The sequence below is a fragment of the Pan troglodytes genome, chromosome 21 (assembly GCF_028858775.2).
Source record: "Pan troglodytes isolate AG18354 chromosome 21, NHGRI_mPanTro3-v2.0_pri, whole genome shotgun sequence".
NCBI lineage: Eukaryota > Metazoa > Chordata > Mammalia > Primates > Hominidae > Pan > Pan troglodytes.
Window position 1 is genome coordinate 9046090 of NC_072419.2, and position 20169 is coordinate 9066258.

The following is a 20169-nucleotide window of genomic DNA, read 5'->3' on the forward strand; positions in this document are numbered from 1 at the left end:
GGGAGGCGGAGGTTGCAGTGAGCCGAGATCAGGCCACTGCACTCCAGCCTGGATCACAAAGCGAGACTGTCTCAAAAAAAAAAAAAAAAAAAAAAAAAAAAAAGAACCTAGAAAAAGAAGAGCAAACTAAACACCTAAAAAAGCAGAAAGAGGAAACAAGAAAGATTAAAGTGGAAATAAATGTAAATGAAATAAAGAGCAGAAAAATCATAAAAGAAAATCAACAAAACCAGTTGATTCTTTGAAAAGACTGACAAAATTGATAAACCTTTAGCTAGACTAAGAGAAGAATCAAATTACTAAAATTAGAGAGGATGTCACTACCAACCCTACAAAAATGAAGAGAACTATAGAGTGTGGTTTTTAAAGAAAAGTATTTGGTTATCATCCCCAGTTTCTGGCACACAGCTCCTAAAACCCTTGGAGTCTTCAGAATGAGAAGAGCATCAGCTATATAGCACATTAGTGAGATGACTAGGGGCACTGAGATCACTTTCAGCATGGGGGCTGGTTGCCTGAAAAATCAAGACATGATTAGGGATTGGGGACTTTAAACCCCATCTCTGACCTCCAGGGAGGGGAGAGAGGCTGAAGATTGAGTTTATCACCTAAGGCCTATGATTTAATCAGTCATGCCTATGTAATGAAACTCTGTAAAAACTGCTAAACAATGGGGTTTGGAGAGGTTCCAGGTTGGGGAAGACATTGAGGTGCTGAGAGGGTGGCATGCTTAGAGAGGAGATGGAAACCCCACACTACCCCTGCCCCCTGCCATACCTTGCCCTGTGTATCTCTCCCACTTGGCTCTTCCAGAGTTATATCCTTCCTAACAAACCAGGAATGGTAAGTAAACTGTTTTTCTGAGTTCTGTGAAACACTCTAGCAAATTATGAAACCTAAGGCTGGGGCCAGTTATGAGAACCCCAGATCTGTAGCAAAGTTGGACAGAAGTGTGAGTAACCCTGAGTAACCAACACTTGTGACTGGAGTCTGAAGTCTCAGTCTTGTGGGACTGAGCCCTTCAACGTGTGGAGTCTGATGCTAACTCCAGGTAGCTACTGTTAGAATTGAATTGAATTGAATTGAATTGAATTGAATTGAATTGAATTGAATTGAATTGAATTGTAGGAGACCCAGTTGGTGTCCAGAGAGTTGGAGAATTGGTTGGTATGAAAAACCCCCACACTTTTAGAGTCAGAATTGCTATAATTAATGACAGTTTATTAGGGGATACTATGAGCAACTGCGTGACAACATATTAGATAACTTTAGATTAAATGGGTAAATTTCTAGAAAGACACAGTTACCAAAACTATCTCAAAAAGAAATAGAAAATCTGAATAGATTCACAACAGTAAAAAACTAGTAATAGTTCATAATGAACTAGTAATATGAAAACTTCCCACAAAGAAATAATCAGGCCCAGATTATGTCACTGGTGAATTCTACCAAATATTAAAAGAACTAATATCAATTATTCATGAATTATTCCAAAAAGTAGAAGATGAGGGAATACTTCTCAACTCATTCTATGAAGCCAGTATTATCCTGATACCAAAACCAGATGACATCAGAAGAAAAGAAAACTACATATCTATCTCCCTTATGAATGTGAAAGCAAAAATCAACATGAAAGCAAAAATTCATGAATATGAAATGAATTCAGTTTACTGATAAACTGAATTCAGCAACATATAAAAAAGATTATATGCCATGAGCAAGTGGGATTTATCCCAAGAATACAAGATGGGTTTAACATTGAAAATCAGCTAATATAATACAACGTATCAATAGAAAAAAGGACAAAATAACATGATCATCTCAATAGATGCAGAAAAAGCATTTGACAAAATCTCATACCCCTTTATGATTTAAAAAAACACTCAACAAATTAAGAATAGAAGTAAACTTCCTCAGTCTGATAAGTCACCTATAAAAAAGCTACAGCTAAAATGATACTTGATAGTGAAACGTTGAACATTTACACCCCAAAATCAGGGACAAGACCAAGATGTCCTTTTTTGTCATATTGATTCATCATTTTTATGGAAGTACTAGCCAGGGAAATTAAGCAAGAAAAATAAATAGATATCTTTTTTAAAATTGTATTGGGAAAACTGGATATCTATGTGCAAAAGACTGAAGTTAGACTCTTACATTATATAGAAAAATTAACTGAAAATGGATCAAAGGTCTAAATGTGAGAGCTAAAATTATAAAACTCTTAGAAAAAAACATAGGAGAAAAGTTTCATGATGTTGGATTTGGCACTGATGTCTTGAATATGTTGCCAAAATATTAAAAATAGAATTATCATACAATCCAGCAATTCAACTTCCAGGTATATGCCCAAAAGAATTGAAAGCAGGACCTCGAAGAGACATTTGTACACCCATGTTCAGAGCAGCATTATTCAAAGTAGCCAAAACATCTATAGCCATACCACCCTGAATATGCCCAATCTCATCAAAATGGCCAAAAGGTGAAAGCAACCCAAGTGTCCATCACTGAATGAATGAATAAACAAAATGTGGTATATACATACAATGGAATATTATTTAGCCTTAAAAAGAAAGAAAATACCAACAAATGCTGGAACAGAGATGAAACTTGAGGACATTATGCTAAGTGAAATAAGCCAGACATAAAAGAACAAATATTCTATGATGCCGTTTATATCTATGAAGTACCTAGAGTAGCCAAACTCATACAGACAGAAAGTAGAATGGTGGTTGCCAGGAGCTAAGATCTGGGGAGAATGGGCATTATTGTTTAATAGGTATAGAGTTTCAATCAAGATGAAAAGAGCTCTGGATAGATGGTAGTGATGGTTACACAACAATATGAATGTACTTAATGACACTGAAGTGTACACTTAAAAATGGTTAAGATGGTAAATTTTATGTTATATGTATTTTATCACAATTTTTAAAATAAAAAGAAAGAAGACAAAAGAAGAGAGGGAGGAAGACAGGGAGGGAGAAATGGAAATAGAGAAATTTCCAAATTGGAAAGAAATTTGCACATGACATAATTTTGTATATATAAAATCCTAAGGAATCCATTAAAAAGCTATTAGAAATGATAAACAAGTTCAGCAAGTTTACAGAACACAAGATCAATATACAAAAATTAATCAGATTTCTAGATACTGGCAATGAATAATCCAAAAATGAAATTAAGAAAATAAATCCATTTACAATAGCATCAAAAAGAATAAAATACTTAGGAATAAATTCAACAAAAGAAGAGCAAGACTTACATGCTAAAACTACAAAACATTGTTGAAAGAAATTAATGATCTAAATAAATGAAAAGGCATCCCATTTTCATTGATCGAAAGGGCTTATATTGTTAAAATTGCAATACTCTCAAAATTGACCTACAGACTCAACAAAATCCTATCAAAGTTACAGCTGAGTTTTTTTCCCCAAAATTAGCAACCTGATCATAAAATTCATTTGGAAACACAAGGGAACCCCAAATAGCCCAAATAATCTTGAAAAAGAAGTTGGAGGGCTCATACTTTCCAAATTCAAAACTTACTACAGCCAGGCATGGTGGCTTATGTCTGTGATCCCAGCACTTTAGGAGGCCAAGTCAGGAGACTCCCTTCAGTTCAGGAAATCTCCCTTCAGGCCAGCTGGGCAACATGGATGACTTCATCTCTACAAAAACTTTTAAAAATTAGCTGAGTGTGGTGGCATGGCTACCAGCTACTCAGGAGGCTGAGGTGGGAGAACTGCTTGAGCCTGGGAGGTTGAGGTTGCAATGAGCCATGATTGCACCACTGTACTCCACCCTGGGTGACAGAGTGAGATTCTGTCTCAAAAATGAACAGATAAGACAAAAATTACAACAGATATACAGTAACCCAGACAGTGTGATACTGGCATGAGAATGGACATATAGATCAAAGAAACTGAACTGAGAGTTGAAAAATAAACCCTTAAAATTATGATCAATTGATTCTACAAGCGTGTCAAGACAATTCAATGGAGAAAGAATAAGAATAGTCTTTTCAACAAATGGTGTTGGGACCACTGTATATCCCCACATGCAAAAGAATGAAGTTGTTATACCCCACTGGTTACATGAAAAATTTTTTAAAAAGGGAAATAAAAAGAATGAAGTTGGCCTCCTATCTCACACGATACACAAAAATTTCTCAAAATGGTTTATAGACTTACATGTGAGAGCTAAAACTATAAAACTTTTGGAAGAAAACATAGGAGTAAATCTTCATGATCTTCGGTTAGACCAAGCCTTTTCAGAAACGACATCAAAAGCACAAGTAACAAAGGAAAAAATTGGACTTTATCAAAGTTAAGAACTTGTCCTGCAAACAGCACCATCAGGAAAGTGGAAAGATAGCCCATGGAATAGGAGAGAATATTTGCAAATCATGTATTGAATGGATAAAGCACTCTCATCTAAAATATATGTATATGTAACTCTTAAAACTCAACCATAAAAAAAAATAATTTTTTTGAGAGCACCTGAAAGTCCAAGGCATGAACCACCATGCTTGACCCATCCTAGCACCTTGAGAGGCCAAGGCGAGAGGAGTACTTGAGGCTAGGAGTTCAAGACCAGCCTGGGTAACATAGCAAGACTCCATCTCTACAAAATAAAGAAATAAATAAATATCCAATTTTAAAATGGCAAAGGATGTGAATGAACATTTCCCCAAGGACCATATACAAATGGCCAATAAGCACATAAAAAGATGCTTAACATCATTAAGTCATTAGGAAAATGCATGTCAAAACCACAATGAAATACCACTTCACATCCACTAGAACTACCGTCATCAAAAAGATAGACAATTAGTGTTGGTGAAGATGTGGAGAAATTGAAACACTCATACATTGCTGGTGGAAATTTACAATTGTGCAGCCACTTTGGAAAACACTTTGACAGTTTCTCAAAATGTTAAACATAATGTTACCATGACCCGGCAACTGCACGCCCAGCTACATTTCCAAGAGAAATGAAAACAAACACCCACACAAAAACTTTACATGAATATTTATAGAAACATTATTTAAAATAGATAAAAAGTAGAAACAGCTCAAATACCCATCAATAGATAAATAAAATGTATATCCATCCAATGGAATGCTAGTCAGAAATAAAAAGGAACGCAGTACTGATACATGCTACCTACAATGTGAACGAACCTTGAAAACTGATGTTAAGTGGAAAAATTTCACAAAAGACCATGTGTTGTATGATTCCCTTTATATGAAATGTCCAGAATAGGCAAATTATGAATTATATTAGTGGTTGCCTAGGGCTGGGGTTGGGGTGGGGAGGAATGGGAAGTGACTCCTGATGGTTACAGAATTTGGGGGGGGGGGGGGTGAAAAAACGTTCTAAAATTAGATTGTGGTGACGGGGTGCACAATTCTGTGAACTACTAAGAAACATTGAATTGCACTCTTAAAATGGGTGAATTGTATGTTATGGAATTATATCTCAATAAAGTTGTTTAAAAAATCAGGTGGTCAGAGAAGGCCTCCATGAGAAGGAATGTAATGGTGGCATTACATTCTTTGGCAGGGAAATGAAACATTTTCATAGTAAAAATATATTGTACGGTAGCAGAACTCACATACATTTTAATAATAAAACATGGAATGTTAAAGAACCTTGGTGTTCACAGCAACATCAAGTGGTCACCTAGTGATCAGACCAGGGTCACACAGTATCAGGGCACCTTCAGGGGAGAGTGGTGTGAAGACCACATGCCACAGGTTTCAAATAGGGAAGGAGAACCATCAGAATTGGACCTTGGAATCATCAGAGTGGAAACAGAACTGGAATGGGATGGATCCTACATTCCCAGGAAGGGAGGGGACGTTCTTGATTATCGTGCTCAGTGCCTTGCTTGTGGGCCTCTTGTCCCCACTTTACAGATAGGAAAACTGAAGCTTGCCGGGACAGAGTAATGAAAACAGTAATAAAAGTTCACACACTGACCTCATGGTGAGGCGGTTTGTATGGTGGTCTGATGGGGGAAGAGAGATGAGAGAAGAGGACAAATTCCAGAGCCTAAGGAGGATGCTCAGCAGGACCTGGTGAGGGCTCTGTTGTGAGTGATAAAGGTGAGAGAAGAGTCAAGAACACCCCCAGGCTTCTGGCTTGTACACCTGGGCTCATGGCTGCACCATTGGCTGGGATGAGGAATGCTGCTGGGCAGTTGGTGGGTTTGGTTGGATTTGAGGCACCTGTGAGACACCTGGGGGGCGCTGTCCAGTTCTTTGTATTGTTCTGGAGCTCAAAAGAGAGGTCTGCGCTAGCAGTGGGGAAAGTGGTGTATCAGGGGCCCTAAACTCACATGTCTACAGGAGCCCCACCGATAGAACCCCATGAGTGAGAATTACAGGGTGAAGATCATGGACAACCAGAGAGTGCATTCCCTCTCGGGGGGCTGCTATTGCTCAACTCTAGACTGAGGTAGGGCATGCAGGCTTAGCCCAGGAGGGTTCCTGGCATCACCCAGGAAAGAATTCAAGGATGAGCCAGTGGTGTTAGCAACTTTTCTTAAAGCAGCAGTGTGCAGCAACAGCAAAGGTGCTGCTCCTTGTGGGCCAGGGCTACCCCATAGGCAGTATGCCCAGCATAGCAGCTCTGAGTGACAGAGTGAGATCCTGTCTCAAAAACAAACAGACAAACAAAAAGTACTACAAATATACAGAAACCCTGACAGTGTGACATTGGCATAAGAAGGGACATATAGATCAAAGAAATTGAACTGAGAGCCCAAAAAGAAGCCCTTAAAATTTTGTTCAATTGATTTCTACATGGGTGTCAAGACAATTCAATGGAGAAAGAATAGAAATAGTCTTTTCAATAAATGGTGTTGGGACCGCTGTATACCCACATGCAAAAGAATGAAGTTGTTATACCCTACAGTTTTGTAATCATATTTATACTCAGTTTTAATTACATGCAAATTAAAGGGCAGATTATGCAGAAATTTTTAGGAAAAGGGTGGTAACTTCCAGGTGATTGCCTTGAAAAGGGGTAGTAAGTTCTGGGTGTTGCCATAGCACTGGTGGGCATGTCTTATAGAGAAGTGTTTTTGCCTCCTCCCTGTTTCCATTCGTCTTTAATCTAGTCCTGAGTTTGAGCCCCAGCTCCTGAGTCAAGTCCCGCCTCCTGCCTCAAGACCATTATTGCCATGTAGAGAGTGGTAAGGGAGCATGAATGGAATTTGGAGCTTTACTGCCTGGTTCAAGTCCCAGCTCCCTCACTTACCACATAAGCTGTGTGATTGAGGAGTTACTTTACTTCTCTGTGTCTCGGCTTCCTTGTCTGTTAAATGTGGGTGATGATAATACCTCTGTAGTACCTCCTAGAGAAAAAAAATATAGCACCAAGCGCTATAGTACACATAGCAAATCTGCAAAAGTGCTAGCTATCATTATTATATGAGGCTTTTGACCCAGCTGTCAGAGAAGCTGGAAATTTGCATTTTTATGTGAAATTTCCTGGCAACTGATTTAAAACTTTATTTACATAGAGAATCAAACACAAGGCATGTGGCGCCGGTGTGCATATGGCTCTCGAACTGCCAGTTTGACTTCCATGAGCCATGGTAAATTAAAGGAGCAAGGGGGTGCCTGCCGCTGACGTTGTGTGATGCCCTGCAGGGTCCCGGAAAGAGAGGCAGGTGTACAGCAAGGCGGTGAACAGGCTGTTCGGCGTGGAAGCCTCTGGAAGAAGAACCTGGATCCGCAGGGCTGGGGGGCACTGTCTCTGGCGTGACGACCTCCTGGAGCCTGCCACCAAGCCCAGCATCGCTGGCAAGTTCAAGGTGCTAGAGCCTCCCATGCTGGGCCACGACCTGAGACTGGCCCTGTGCTTGGCCAACCTCACCTCCCGGGCCCAGCGGGTGAGGGTCAACCTGAGCGGTGCCACCATCCTCTATACCCGCAAGCCAGTGGCAGAGATCCTGCATGAATCCCACGCCGTGAGGCTGGGGCCGCAAGAAGGTAAGTGTACCCTGGCTTGGTGGAATCAGGCCAAGCCACCCCCTTTTTCAGGAGGGTTGTGGAGGTCAGGGGGATTTCCCAGGACTGCATTCATCCCCAGGAAGGAAGGGCACATTCCTGAGCATTGTGCTCAGTGCCTTGCCTCTTGTCTCGACTTTACAGATGAGAAAACTGAGACTCGGAGGGGCAAAACAGTAATAACAGTAATGCAAGTCCACATGCATCTGGTGGCAATCTGATGAAGATGTGATTTATAGTTTCTATTTTTTTAATTAGAATGAATATTTACACACCAAATAAATACATGCTGGGGGTATTTCAGCATATATGGAATATGCCATGCATTACTTTTCTAAAATCCAAAAAAAAATCTGGAGCCCATTTGGCTCCAGGTGTTCTGTGGGAGAGGGCTGGACTGGTAACAGATGGTTTTCTTTGTTTTGGTTTTCGGGTTTTTTTGAGACAGAGTCTCACTCTGTCACCCAGGCTGGAGTGAAGTGGTGTGATCTTAGCTCACTGCAACCTCCACCTCCCAGGTTCAAGGGCTTCTCTTGCCTCAACCTCCTGAGTAGCTGGGACTACAGGCGTGCACCACCACACCCAGATAATTTTTGTATTTTTAGTAGAGAGGGGGTTTCATGATGTTGCCCAGGCTGGACTCGAGTGATCTGCCCGCCTTGGCCTCCCAAAGTGCTTGGATGACAGGCTTAAGCCACGGCACCAGGCCAGAGATGTTTATTAAGTGCTTAAATGTGCCAAGCCCTGTCCCAAGAATTCTGCATGTGACAGCATAATCCCTCCAGCCACCTTGTGTGTGGTACTAGTGCTAGCTCCATCTTTGAAAGGAGAAAACTCACACCAAGAAAGGTGAAGTCACGAGTTCAGAGTCACACAGTCAGTGTGCATAGTTGCAGGACCCAAATCCAGGCAGTCTGGCATGAGAGACACACTCCTGACCAAGACCAGGAAGGGGCAAAGCCAGGGTTCAAAGCCAGGAACGTTGACCACAGTGCACATTTACTCAGCTGATGCAATTGCTTGACTGCAGGTTACGGAATGGTCAGGTCAGCCCACACCAAATATGCTCAACACACCTAATGGTACATTTGCCTAAAATTTATCCTTAGTATTTCATAGCAGAAGAGAATGGTTTCAGACTTTTTAAAGGTTTTTGTATTTTTTTAACTGACCTTATTCCAACTGTTTCTTTAAAAATATATTGAGGCCGGGCGCGGTGGCTCACGCCTGTAATCCTAGCATTTTGGGAGGCCAAGGCGGGTGGATCACGAGGTCAGGAGATGGAAACCATCCTGGCTAACACGGTAAAACCCCATCTCTACTAAAAATACAAGAAAATTAGCCGGGCGTGGTGGCACACGCCTGTAGTCCCAGCTACTCAGGAGGCTGAGGCAGGAGACTCACTTGAACCCAGGAAGCGGAGGTTAAAGGATTTTTTCGTGATCCTTGAACACATAGCACTTCGTGGATGATTTATTAAATGTATCCTCTTTGATTATTCTTGCACTTTTTTCCTAGTCTGTCTGTCTTTTTGCCCGTATCTCCCTCTCCATCTGTCTCTCCTTCCCTGTCTCTCTCTCTGTCTCTGTCCCTTTGGCTTTTTCATCTGTCTCTCTATCTCTCCTCTCTCTCTCTCAGTCTATCTCTGTATCTCTATCTCTCCTTTGCCTCTCTCTCCTTTCACATACTTTCTGAATTCTAAGGATTCAATTAAACAAAGAAATTGTTGCTCTGGGCCAGTTTCTGGTAAGTGAAGCTTGTGGATTTTCACAGGGTGTGAAAATGTATGAAGGAGGTGTCACACTTTTTTAGCTTTTTTTGTCATTTATTTTTCACAAAGTCTAAATCACAAAATAACACTTCATCATAAAATTTTAATTAACACACACTTCCCTCTGGCTTTCAGCAATTTTTTTCGTATTAAAAGTAATACATATTCATAAAAATTTGGAAAGCAAAAGAGAAAAATCACCTATGATTCTACCACCCACCTACAAACTGTTAATGTATTTTACTTCCAAATCCTTAATGCCTGTTTGCTTTTTGAAAAACAGTTCTGGTTAAATATTGCAAATAGTCATTAATGCCCTGCTCTTTTCATATTGCATTGTATTTTAAATATTTTTATAAGCTCCTCACAAACATCATTTTAATAGATGTTTAAATAAATAGAATTTAACAGATCTTTAAATAAATATATGGTGACCTATCTTTTCTTTTAGGTAGTTATCAGCTTATTGCTATTAAAAATAACACTAAACTTTTGTTTATCTACAGAGTGTCAGGTAAGCAAGTGAACATTTTGATGCAAAAAGAAATCACTTTTTTTCCTCTGAATTTTGGACTTTTGTTAGACTATATCACAAAAGTGAAATTCTTGGGCCAGGCGCAGTGGCTCACGCCTGTAATCCCAGCACTTTGGGAGGCCGAGGCAGGTGGATCACGAGGTCAGGAGATTGAGACCATCCTGGCTAACACAGTGAAACCCCGTCTCTACTAAAAATACAAAAAAATTAGCCGGGCGTGGTGGCGGGCGCCTGTAGTCCCAGCTACTCAGGAGGCTGAGGCAGGAGAAAGGCGTGAACCCAGGAGGCAGAGCTTGCAGTGAGCCGAGATCGCGCCACTGCACTCCAGCCTGGGCAACAGAGCGAGACTCTTGTCTAAAAAAACAAACAAACAAAAAAAGTGAAATTCTTTGGCCAAATGATAGACTATTAAAACATATAATTTATTAAATTATTAGGTTTTTAAGTAGTTTTAGGTTTTCAGAAAACTTTGAGTGGGAAGTACAGAGAGTTCCCATATCCCTGCCCACCACCACGCCTCTCCTCCTGTTATTAACATCTTGCTTTAGTGTGGTACATTTGTTACAATTAATGAGCCAATATTGACACAGTATTATTAACTAAAATTCATAGTTAATATTAGGGTTCACTCTGTGTTGTGCATTCTATGGCTTTTGACAAATGTATAATGACATGTATCTAACATTCCACTGTCATACAGAATAGTTTCACCCCCCCAATATCCCCATGTTCCAGCTATGTGCTCCACCTGTTCATCCCTCCTCCCCTTGCCTGAACCCCCAGTGACCACTGATCTTTTTACTGTCTCCACACTTTTGCCTGTTTCATGATGTCATCTAGTTGAAATCATACAGTGTAATTAAGCTTTTTCAGATTGGCTTCTTTCACTTAGCAATATGTATTTAAGGATCCCTTACGGTTTTTGTGTCTTGATGGGTCATTTCTTCTTATTGCAAAATAGTATTCCATTATATGGATGTACACAGTTTATCCATTCACCTACTGAAGGACTTCTTGGTTGATTCCGAGTTTTGGCAATTATGAATAAAGCTGCTGTAAACATCCTTATGCAGGTTTTTGTGTGGGCTTGAGTTTTTATTTTTATTTTTATTTTTATTTTTATTTTGAGTCAGAGTCTCGCTCCGTCACCAGGCTAGAGTGCAGTGGTGTGATTTTGGCTCACTGCAACCTCCGCCTCCTGGGTTCAAGTGATTCTCCTGCCTCAGCCTCTTGAGTAGCTGGGATTACGGGCACACACGACCACACCTAGTTAATTTTTGTATTTTTAGTAAAGACAGGGTTTCACCATGTTGGCCAGGATGGTCTTGATCTCCTGACCTCGTGATCCACCTGCCTCGGCCTCCCAAAGTGCTGGGATTACAGGCATGAGCCGCCGTGCCCGGCTCGAATTTTAAATTCTTTAGATAAATACCAAGGAGCACACTTGCTGCACCTTATGGTAAGAGTATGTTTTGGTAAGAAACTGACAAACTGTCTTCCAAAGTGGCTGTATCATTTTGAATTCCCACCAGGAATATATGAGCATTCCTGTTGTTCCCTATTCTATCCAGCAGATGGTATTGTGTGTTTTGGATTACTGACATTGTAATAGGTGTGTAATAGTATATCAGAGTTTACTATTCACTAATGACATATGACATTGAGCATCTTTTCATATACTTATTTGACATCTGTACCTCTTCTTTGGTGAGGTGTCCAGATCTTTTGCCCATATTTTAATCGGGTTGTTCATTTTCTCATTGCTGGTTTTTAAAAGGCCTTTGTGTATTTTGGATAACAGTCTTTTATCGGATGTCTTTTGCAAACATTTTCTCCCAGGCTGTGTCCTCTCTTCCCAGTCTCTTCACAGTGTTTTCTGCAGTGCAGAGTTTTTAGTTTTAATAGAGTCCAACTTATCAATTTTTTTCTTTCATGGATCATGCCTTTGGTATTGTATCAAAAAAAATTACCGGCTGGATGTGGTGGCTCACGGCTGTAATCCCAGCACTTTGGGAGGCTGAAGCAGGTGGATCACTTGAGATCAGGAGTTTGAGACCAGCTTGGCCAACATGGTGAAACCCCATCTCTACCAAAAATTGACCTTTAATATTGACCCAGCCTTACGCGCCTAGAATAAATCCCACTTGATCATAGCATGTAATTTTTTATACATTGTTGATTCAATTTACCAATATTTTGTGGGAATTTTTGCATCTATGTTCATATTGGTCTGTAGTTTTGTTTTTCTTGCAATGTCTTTGTCTGGTTTTTGGCATTAAGGTAATGCTGGCCTCATAGAATGAATCAGGAAGTATTTCTCTGCTTCCATTTTCTGGAAGAGATTGTAGAGAATTGCTATAATTTTTTTTTCTTAAATGCTGGGTATAATTCACCAGTGAACCCATCTGGGATTAATGTATTCTGGTTTGGAAGGTTATTAAGTACTGATTCCATTTTTTAATAGATATAGGCCTATTCATGTTGTCTGTTTCTTCTTATGTGAATTTTAGCAGATTTTTTTCTTTCAAGAACTGGTCCTTTTATCTGGATTATCAAACCTGTGGGCATAAAGTTGTTCATAATATTCCTTTACTCTCTGTTTTTTTCCTAACTCCCCAAACTTGTTACCTTTACTATCCTTTTAATGTCCATGGAATCTGTAGAGATGTCCTCTCTTGCATTTATCATATTAGTAACTTGCACCTTCTCTCTTTTTTTTCTGAGTTAGCCTTGCTAGAGGCTTATTGACTTTACTGATCTTTTCAAAGAACCAGCTTTTGGTTTTGGTGATTTTCTCTATTGATCTCTGATTTTCAATTTTACTGATTTCTGCTCTAATTTTTATTATTTCTTTTCTTCTGCTTAAGATGAGTTTAACGTGTTCTCCTTTTTATAGTTTCCTAAAGCAGAAGTTTAGATTATTGGTTTTAGATCCTTCTTCTTTTCTATCATATGTATTGAATATTATAGACTTCTCTCTAAGCACCTGCTTTTGCTGCATCCTACAAGTTTGTGTGTTGGGGGAGGGGTGTTTGTTTGTTTGTTTTGTTTTGCTTTTCAGACAGAGTCTCGTTCTGTCACCCAGGCTGGAGTGCAGTGGCACAATCATGGCTCATTGTAGCCTCAACTTCCCAGGCTCAGGTGATTCTCCCTCCTCAGCCTCACAAGTAGCTGAGACTACAGGCGCGTGCCCACAAATTTTGATAAGTTGTAGTTTCATTTTCATTTACTTCGAAATACTTGTAAATTTCTCTTAAGACTTCTTTGTCCCATGTGTTCTTCTAGAAGTGTGTTGTTTAATCCCTAGGTATTTTAGATTTTTCAGCTGTCTTTCTGTCATTGATTTCCAGTTTGATTTCATTGTGTTCTGGGGGCATATATTTGCATAATTTCTATTATTTTAAACGTATTAATGTGTCATTGATGCCACAGAATGTGATCCTTTTTGGTGAGTGCCCTGTGTAAGATTGAGAAGAATGCGTATCCTGCTGTTGTTGGATGAAATATCCTACAGATGTCAGTTAGCCCAGCTGAGTGACGGTGCTATTGAGAACCATTGTTCTAGGGAAAGGGGTCTCAGCTTTTACTAGATTGTTAGTGGTGTCTATGAGTCAGAGAACTTCAAAAAGCCCTGATGCAAACATTTTAAAGGGCTAGTTTTCTCCTCCTTTCTCCCAGGGTCTGAGCTGATGCCCAAAGCTCTGCTCATGTGTATCATATAGTGGCATATGATGGTTCTTCATGCTGGAGACTGAGAATTTACATGTCTAACAAGTTCCCAGGTGACGCTGATGCTGCTGGTCCCAGGACCACACTTGGAGAACCGTGGTCTATCACCATGCAAGGAGTAAATGATATAATGTATATAAAGTATTTGGCATCATTCTTACTACCTAATGAACATTCAATTTATGTTTATTATCAGTGTTTTTGATATTATTATCAATAATAATATATTATCAATAAAATAATAAATCAATAAATCAATAAAATAAAAATAATAATACCCGCTCATGGAATTGTTGTAAGGATTAAATAAGTCAATCTGTGAAAGCGCTTCCAAGTGCAGTACACTTTAATCCCTTAGTAAAACTTAGCTTTTATAATTATAATTATTATTGTTATTGTTATTGTTATTTTGAGATAGAGTCTCTCTCTGTCGCTCAGGCTGGAGTGCAGTGGCGCAATCTCAGCTCACTGCAACCTCAGCCTGCTAGGTTCAAGTAATTCTCCTGCCTCAGCCTCCCAAGTAGCTGGGATTATAGGCACACATCACCATGCCCTGCTAATTTTGTAATTTTTTTTAGTAGAGACAGGGTTTCAACATGTTGGTCAGGCTGGTCTCGAACTCCTGACCTCAGGTGATCCACCCGCCTTCACCTCCCAAAGTGCTGGGATTACAGGCGTGAGCCACGGCACCCGGCCTATAATTATTATTTATTACTGTTATTGTAATAAAGGTTCTTCCAATAATGACCTACTGAACTAAGGGAGCCCATAAAACAAAATCATACTTTAACACATGAATCAGCCTACTGGCATTCAGGAGAATCTACGATATGCAAAGCCCTGGGGTAGCAGAGCGCATGAGCCAAGTTGAGCCCTTTAAGGACCTTTTCCGTGAGTTAAAAACTCAGATGCCTTCAGAGTCAGAAAGAAAACAGAAATAAAGGAAGCAGTGGGAGTAGAACAATAGGGAATGAGAGGGCCTGGGAGCAAACCAGAAAGAGCACATTGAACCTAAAAGAAAGAATATGTAGTAGTCAGAAAAAAATATATATATATATGGTCCAGGCATGGTGGCTCACACCTGTAATCCCAGCACTTTAGGAGGCCAAGGTGAGAGGATCATGAGGTCAAAAGATCGAGACCATCCTGGCGAACATGGTGAAATCCCATCTCTACTAAGAACACAAAAATTAGCTGGGCATGGTGGCATGTGCCTGTAGTCCCAGCTACTCAAGAGGCTGAGGCAGGAGAATTGCTTGAACCCAGGAGGTGGAGGTTGCAGTGAGCCGAGATCATGCCACTGCACTCCAGCCTCGTGACAGAGCGAGACTCCGTCTCCAAAAAAAAAAAAAGACTGAGGTTTATGGTGATCCATGCTTACAAGAAAAGAACACCTAGGCAGGATGTTTCTGACTGGTGAGAGGGAGACAGAGATGGCTAGGACCACAGGAGCTCAGAGAGCATGAGAGCACTGGGAGGAGGTGTCAGTGAAGACTTCCCTCAGTTGGTGGGGCTGACCAGGACTGGGCCTTCATGGAGGGGGGCATTTGGAAAAGTTGTAGGGAATTGGCCTCACAGGATTGGAAGATTGAGGCATGCCTTTGGTCTTCCTCTTCTCTGTGCCTAGCACATAGTAGGTGCTCAATAAACAGAGAAGGATGGGATGAATGGTTGATGGGCTGAGAGATTTCCATCTTGAATAAGTAGAGAAAGCTTGGAAACATCTCTGGGGGCTCTTGGAGAAATTATCTGGTATTGTGGTAGCTCCCTGACCTAAATTTGACTCCCACCTCATCTTAATTTCTTGGTTTACTTCCTATATGAGTTTGAACAGGAAAATACCCACTCCGGGCCTTAGGTTTCTTCATCTGAGAACTGAGGAAAATAAAGCCTGTCTCAGAATGGTTGCAAGGACCAGAGAGAAAGGAGCTATTAGTTGTGCATTCCCTTCCTTCTTCCCAGTGCCATTGAAGAAAGACATCAAGCCCCAACTCCCACTTCTGCTTTCCCTTCCAGAGAAGAGAATCCCAATTACAATATCTTACTCTAAGTATAAAGAAGACCTGACAGAGGACAAGAAGATCCTGTTGGCTGCCATGTGCCTTGTCACCAAAGGAGAGAAGCTTCTGGTGGAGAAGGACATTACTCTAGAGGACTTCATCACCATCAAGGTGACCTCAGCCTGCATCTACCATGCTGTTCCTAGTGGCACCCACTCCCCAGAGCTGGGGGAGGGCGTCAGAAGCTGGGGGTTTGTGCCTTTAACTCCAGCTTTAGCTCTCCAGGGTGGGAGGAGTGGGTGGACATAAGGGGATGGGTGCAATAGTGGCACTCAGCAATGGGGTATATGGAGGTGGGGGTGGACATGACTAATGATCCATCCTCTAACTCAGCCAGGACCATCGGTTTCCTGGAGGGAGGAGGGGTATGTGCGATGGCTCATGGGTGTTGTCCCCTTCAGGTTCTGGGCCCAGCCATGGTGGGAGTGGCAGTTACAGTGGAAGTGACAGTAGTCAACCCCCTCATAGAGAGAGTGAAGGACTGTGCGCTGATGGCGGAGGGCAGCGGCCTTCTCCAGGAACAGCTCAGCATCGAGTAAGTGCCAGCCTGGGGGGCTGGCAGGGAATGGGGCTCTCTTCCTTGTGGATGAGCCAGAGAGAAGTTGCCAGGGATGGGGGTGTGAGAGAGATTCTGGACACCCCAGGAACCAGCCCACAGACTATACATATCAGCCTTCATTCACTTATTTATTCCTTCATTCATCCAATCATTCATTTACTCAAATCATATAACTCATTCACTCAGTCATTCACTCATATCATTCATTCATACTTTCATTTATTTATCCATTTATTCACTCACTTTCATTCATTTGCTCTCTTTCACTCATTCATTCATGCATTCTTCAATTTGCTTACTCTTTATTCACTCATTTGTTCATTTTTTCATTCACTTATTCCTACATTTATGCTTCACTCATTCATTCACACATGTTCCCATTCGTTCATGGATTCGTTTATTTACTTATTCATTGTCAATCATTCATTCACTCCTTCATTCTTCCATTCATCCACTTGCTACTCATGTGGTCCTCGATTATACTGACCTGTACTCTGGCCCATGTGTAATTGTTAGGAACACTAAGATGGACAGAAAGAGTTTTGCCTGGGGAAGGGCTCTCAGATACAGATGGCCCTTCACATGAGGACAGTGTGATTTGTGAAAAAGATCTTGTCCAAGGTCTGGGGAAGCAAAAGCAGCCCTTAAGTGAGGGTGGGGCCAGGAAGAAGTCCCAGTGGAGCTGGTGTTTGAGCTGAGCCTTAAATGATGAATTGAGATTTTCAGGTATCAAGAAGTAAGGACGGTTTGCCAGGCAAAGGTCTTGGTGTCAACACCTGATGGCTGGTGTTGTCAGGGAATTTCTCCTGGAAAAAGAGAACTTGATTTGGGCCTTGGGTGGATTGGAATAAGAAAGGCATCCTAGGTGGAACAGAGCAGATGAAAGCCCAGAGGAGGGAAGTTCAGGGCACAGACAGAAAACTAGCCTGGCTAGATGCGAAGAGTGTGGGTGGTAGAAGAGAAAATTAAATTGGAAATATCTTTTTTTGGTTGTTGTTTTTGTTTGTTTGTTTTTGAGACAGAGTCTCACTCTGTTGCCCCAGCTGGAGTGCAGTGGTGCAGTCTTGGCTCACTGCAACCTCTCCCTCCCAGGTTCAAGCGATTCTCCTGTCTCAGCTTCCTGAGTAGCTGGGATTACAGGTGTGCACCACTGCACCCGGCTAATTTTTGTATTTTAGTAGAGATGATGTTTCACCATGTTGGCCAGGCTGGTCTCGAACTCCTGACCTCAGATGATCCACCTGCCTCAGCCTCCCAGTGTGCTGGGATTACAGGAGTGAGCCACCGCACCTGGCCTGCAAACATGTTGATAAGGCTTGAATGTCAAGCCACAAGGTGAACTTGATCCTGAGGAGCCTGGGGAGCCGTGGATTGGCAGGCCAGACTCAGAATGGCAAGAGGACTGACAGTCTGCCTTTCTCCCCTCCTTTTCCTCCAGCGTGCCTACCCTGGAGCCTCAGGAGAGGGCCTCAGTCCAGTTTGACATCACCCCCTCCAAAAGTGGCCCAAGGCAGCTGCAGGTGGACCTTGTAAGCCCTCACTTCCCGGACATCAAGGGCTTTGTGATCGTCCATGTGGCCACTGCCAAGTGATGGATCATGAGGGACTGAGAGGGGTGGATTCGGCCCCTGTCCTCCTCCTGCCCATTCTTTGTCTCTTCCACATGGGAGCCAGGAGGCCTCAGTTAATCCTGCTTCAACCTCTGCCCTACTTTGTAAACTTAGGCAAGTTCCTTCTCCTCCTGGGCCTCAGTTTACTCTTCTGTAAAATGAAGTGTTGCACTCAGTAATCCTTAAACTTTTGGACAACCATAGATGATGTAAGAACCGAGGGAGCCTCTCCAACCTTCATCTCTCATCCCCATGGCTGGGAGGTTGACAGACCCGAGCATCAGAGAAACCCTGGCCCACTCAGCTCTGCCATCTTCCACCCTGCCACCTCGCTGTCACCCTGGCTGACCCTTGGACTCTCCTTGCTTTTCAAATGCCCTGGCCACATCAAGAGCCAAGGATCCTCCCCACAGTCCTGACAGAGAATCCAAAAGTATCAGAGCTGGAACCTAACCATCCCTCAACACTCCCATTACAGAGAAGAAGGAAACTTACAGAGGCCACAGGGTGAGCTAGAGGCAGAGTGGAGGCCCATGTGTGTGCCATTTATACCTCCTAAGTCCCGATCCTAAAAAGCATTAGATTTTAAGCAAAGGGAAATTTTCCCTCAGTGAAGACACAGGCCCAGGATCTGAGGGGCGATTGCTGCCTAGGATAATCTTAAGAAGATAAAGGAAGGGCCCAAACTGGATTGCATTCCTCTAAAATCTGCAGCCCCAAATCTGAAGAGGGCCAGTGACTAACAGCACAAACAACAGCAAACACCTCACAGGGCTCAACTTACACAATTCTGACTGAACAATTAAAGTTGAGAAAATGTTTCATTCAATGGGTGCCAAAACTGTTCTCCCCAGATCAGCTGCAAACAAGAGCAGAGCTTTCCGTAGAAATTGTAAACAAGGGATCAAGATCCCGAAGCATTTCTTCAAAGAATTGTAACAGGATGGAACATGGCTTTACCAATACAGTCCTAAAGACAAAGCACAATCGAAGCAATGGCTACCAAGAGGGGGAAATGGTTCAGTCAAAGCAACAGTGGACCAGCCGGCCAGGCGCGGTGGCTCACACCTGTAATCCCAGCACTTTGGGAGGTCGAGGTGGGCGGATCACTTGAGGTCAGGAGATCAAGACCTGCATGGCCAGGTGAACCCCATCTCTACTAAAAATACAAACATTAGCCAGGTGTTGTGGTGTGTGCCTGTAATCCCAGCTACTCGGAAGACTAAGGCAGGAGAATCACTTGAACCCAGGAGGTGAAGGTTGCAGTGAACCGAGATTGCACCACTGCACTCCAGCCTGGGCAACAGAGCAAGACTCTGTCTCAAAAAAAAAAAAAAAAGTGGACCGGTCAGGTGCAAAGCTTGTAGAAACTGTTTTTTGGGATGCTCAAGACATTTTGCTTGTCGGTTTTCTGGAGAACCAAAGAGTAACAACACCTGCTTATTATGAGTGTTTTGATAAAGTTAGCTGAAGCTTTCAGAAAAAAACCCAGAAAAGCTTCACCAGAGAGTCCTTCTCCACCACAATAATGTTCCTGCTCATTCCTCTCATCAAACAAAGGCAATTTTGTGAGAGAGTTGACTGGAATTCATTAAGCATCCACCATACTGTCCTGATTTGGCTCCATCTGACTTCTTTTTATTTCCTAATCTCTTTTTTTTTTTTTTTTTTTTTGAGACAGAGTCTTGCTCTGTCACCCAGGCTGGAGTGCAGTGGCGCGATCTCAGCTCACCGCAACCTCTGCCTCCCGGGTTCAAGCGATTCTCCCGCCTCAGCCTCCTGAATAGCTGGGATTACAAGCGTGTGCCACCATGCCCAGCTAATTTTTGCATTTTTAGTAGAGATGGGATTTCACCATGTTGGTCAGGTGCGTCTCAAACTCCT

General features: G+C 41.9%; 1 protein-coding gene across 1 annotated transcript in view; it reads left to right on the forward strand.

The window, feature by feature from the left end:
- Positions 1-19608, forward strand: part of TGM6 (transglutaminase 6) — a 54992-nt gene extending 35384 nt beyond the window's left edge. The window contains exons 12-15 of the mRNA XM_063803244.1: positions 7662-8003; positions 16073-16227; positions 16518-16651; positions 18114-19608. Coding sequence (XP_063659314.1) covers positions 7662-8003; positions 16073-16227; positions 16518-16651; positions 18114-18267 — 785 coding nt within the window. The 3' untranslated portion in view covers positions 18268-19608. The remainder of the gene's footprint in view (positions 1-7661; positions 8004-16072; positions 16228-16517; positions 16652-18113) is intronic.
- The last annotated feature ends 561 nt before the right edge of the window (positions 19609-20169 follow it).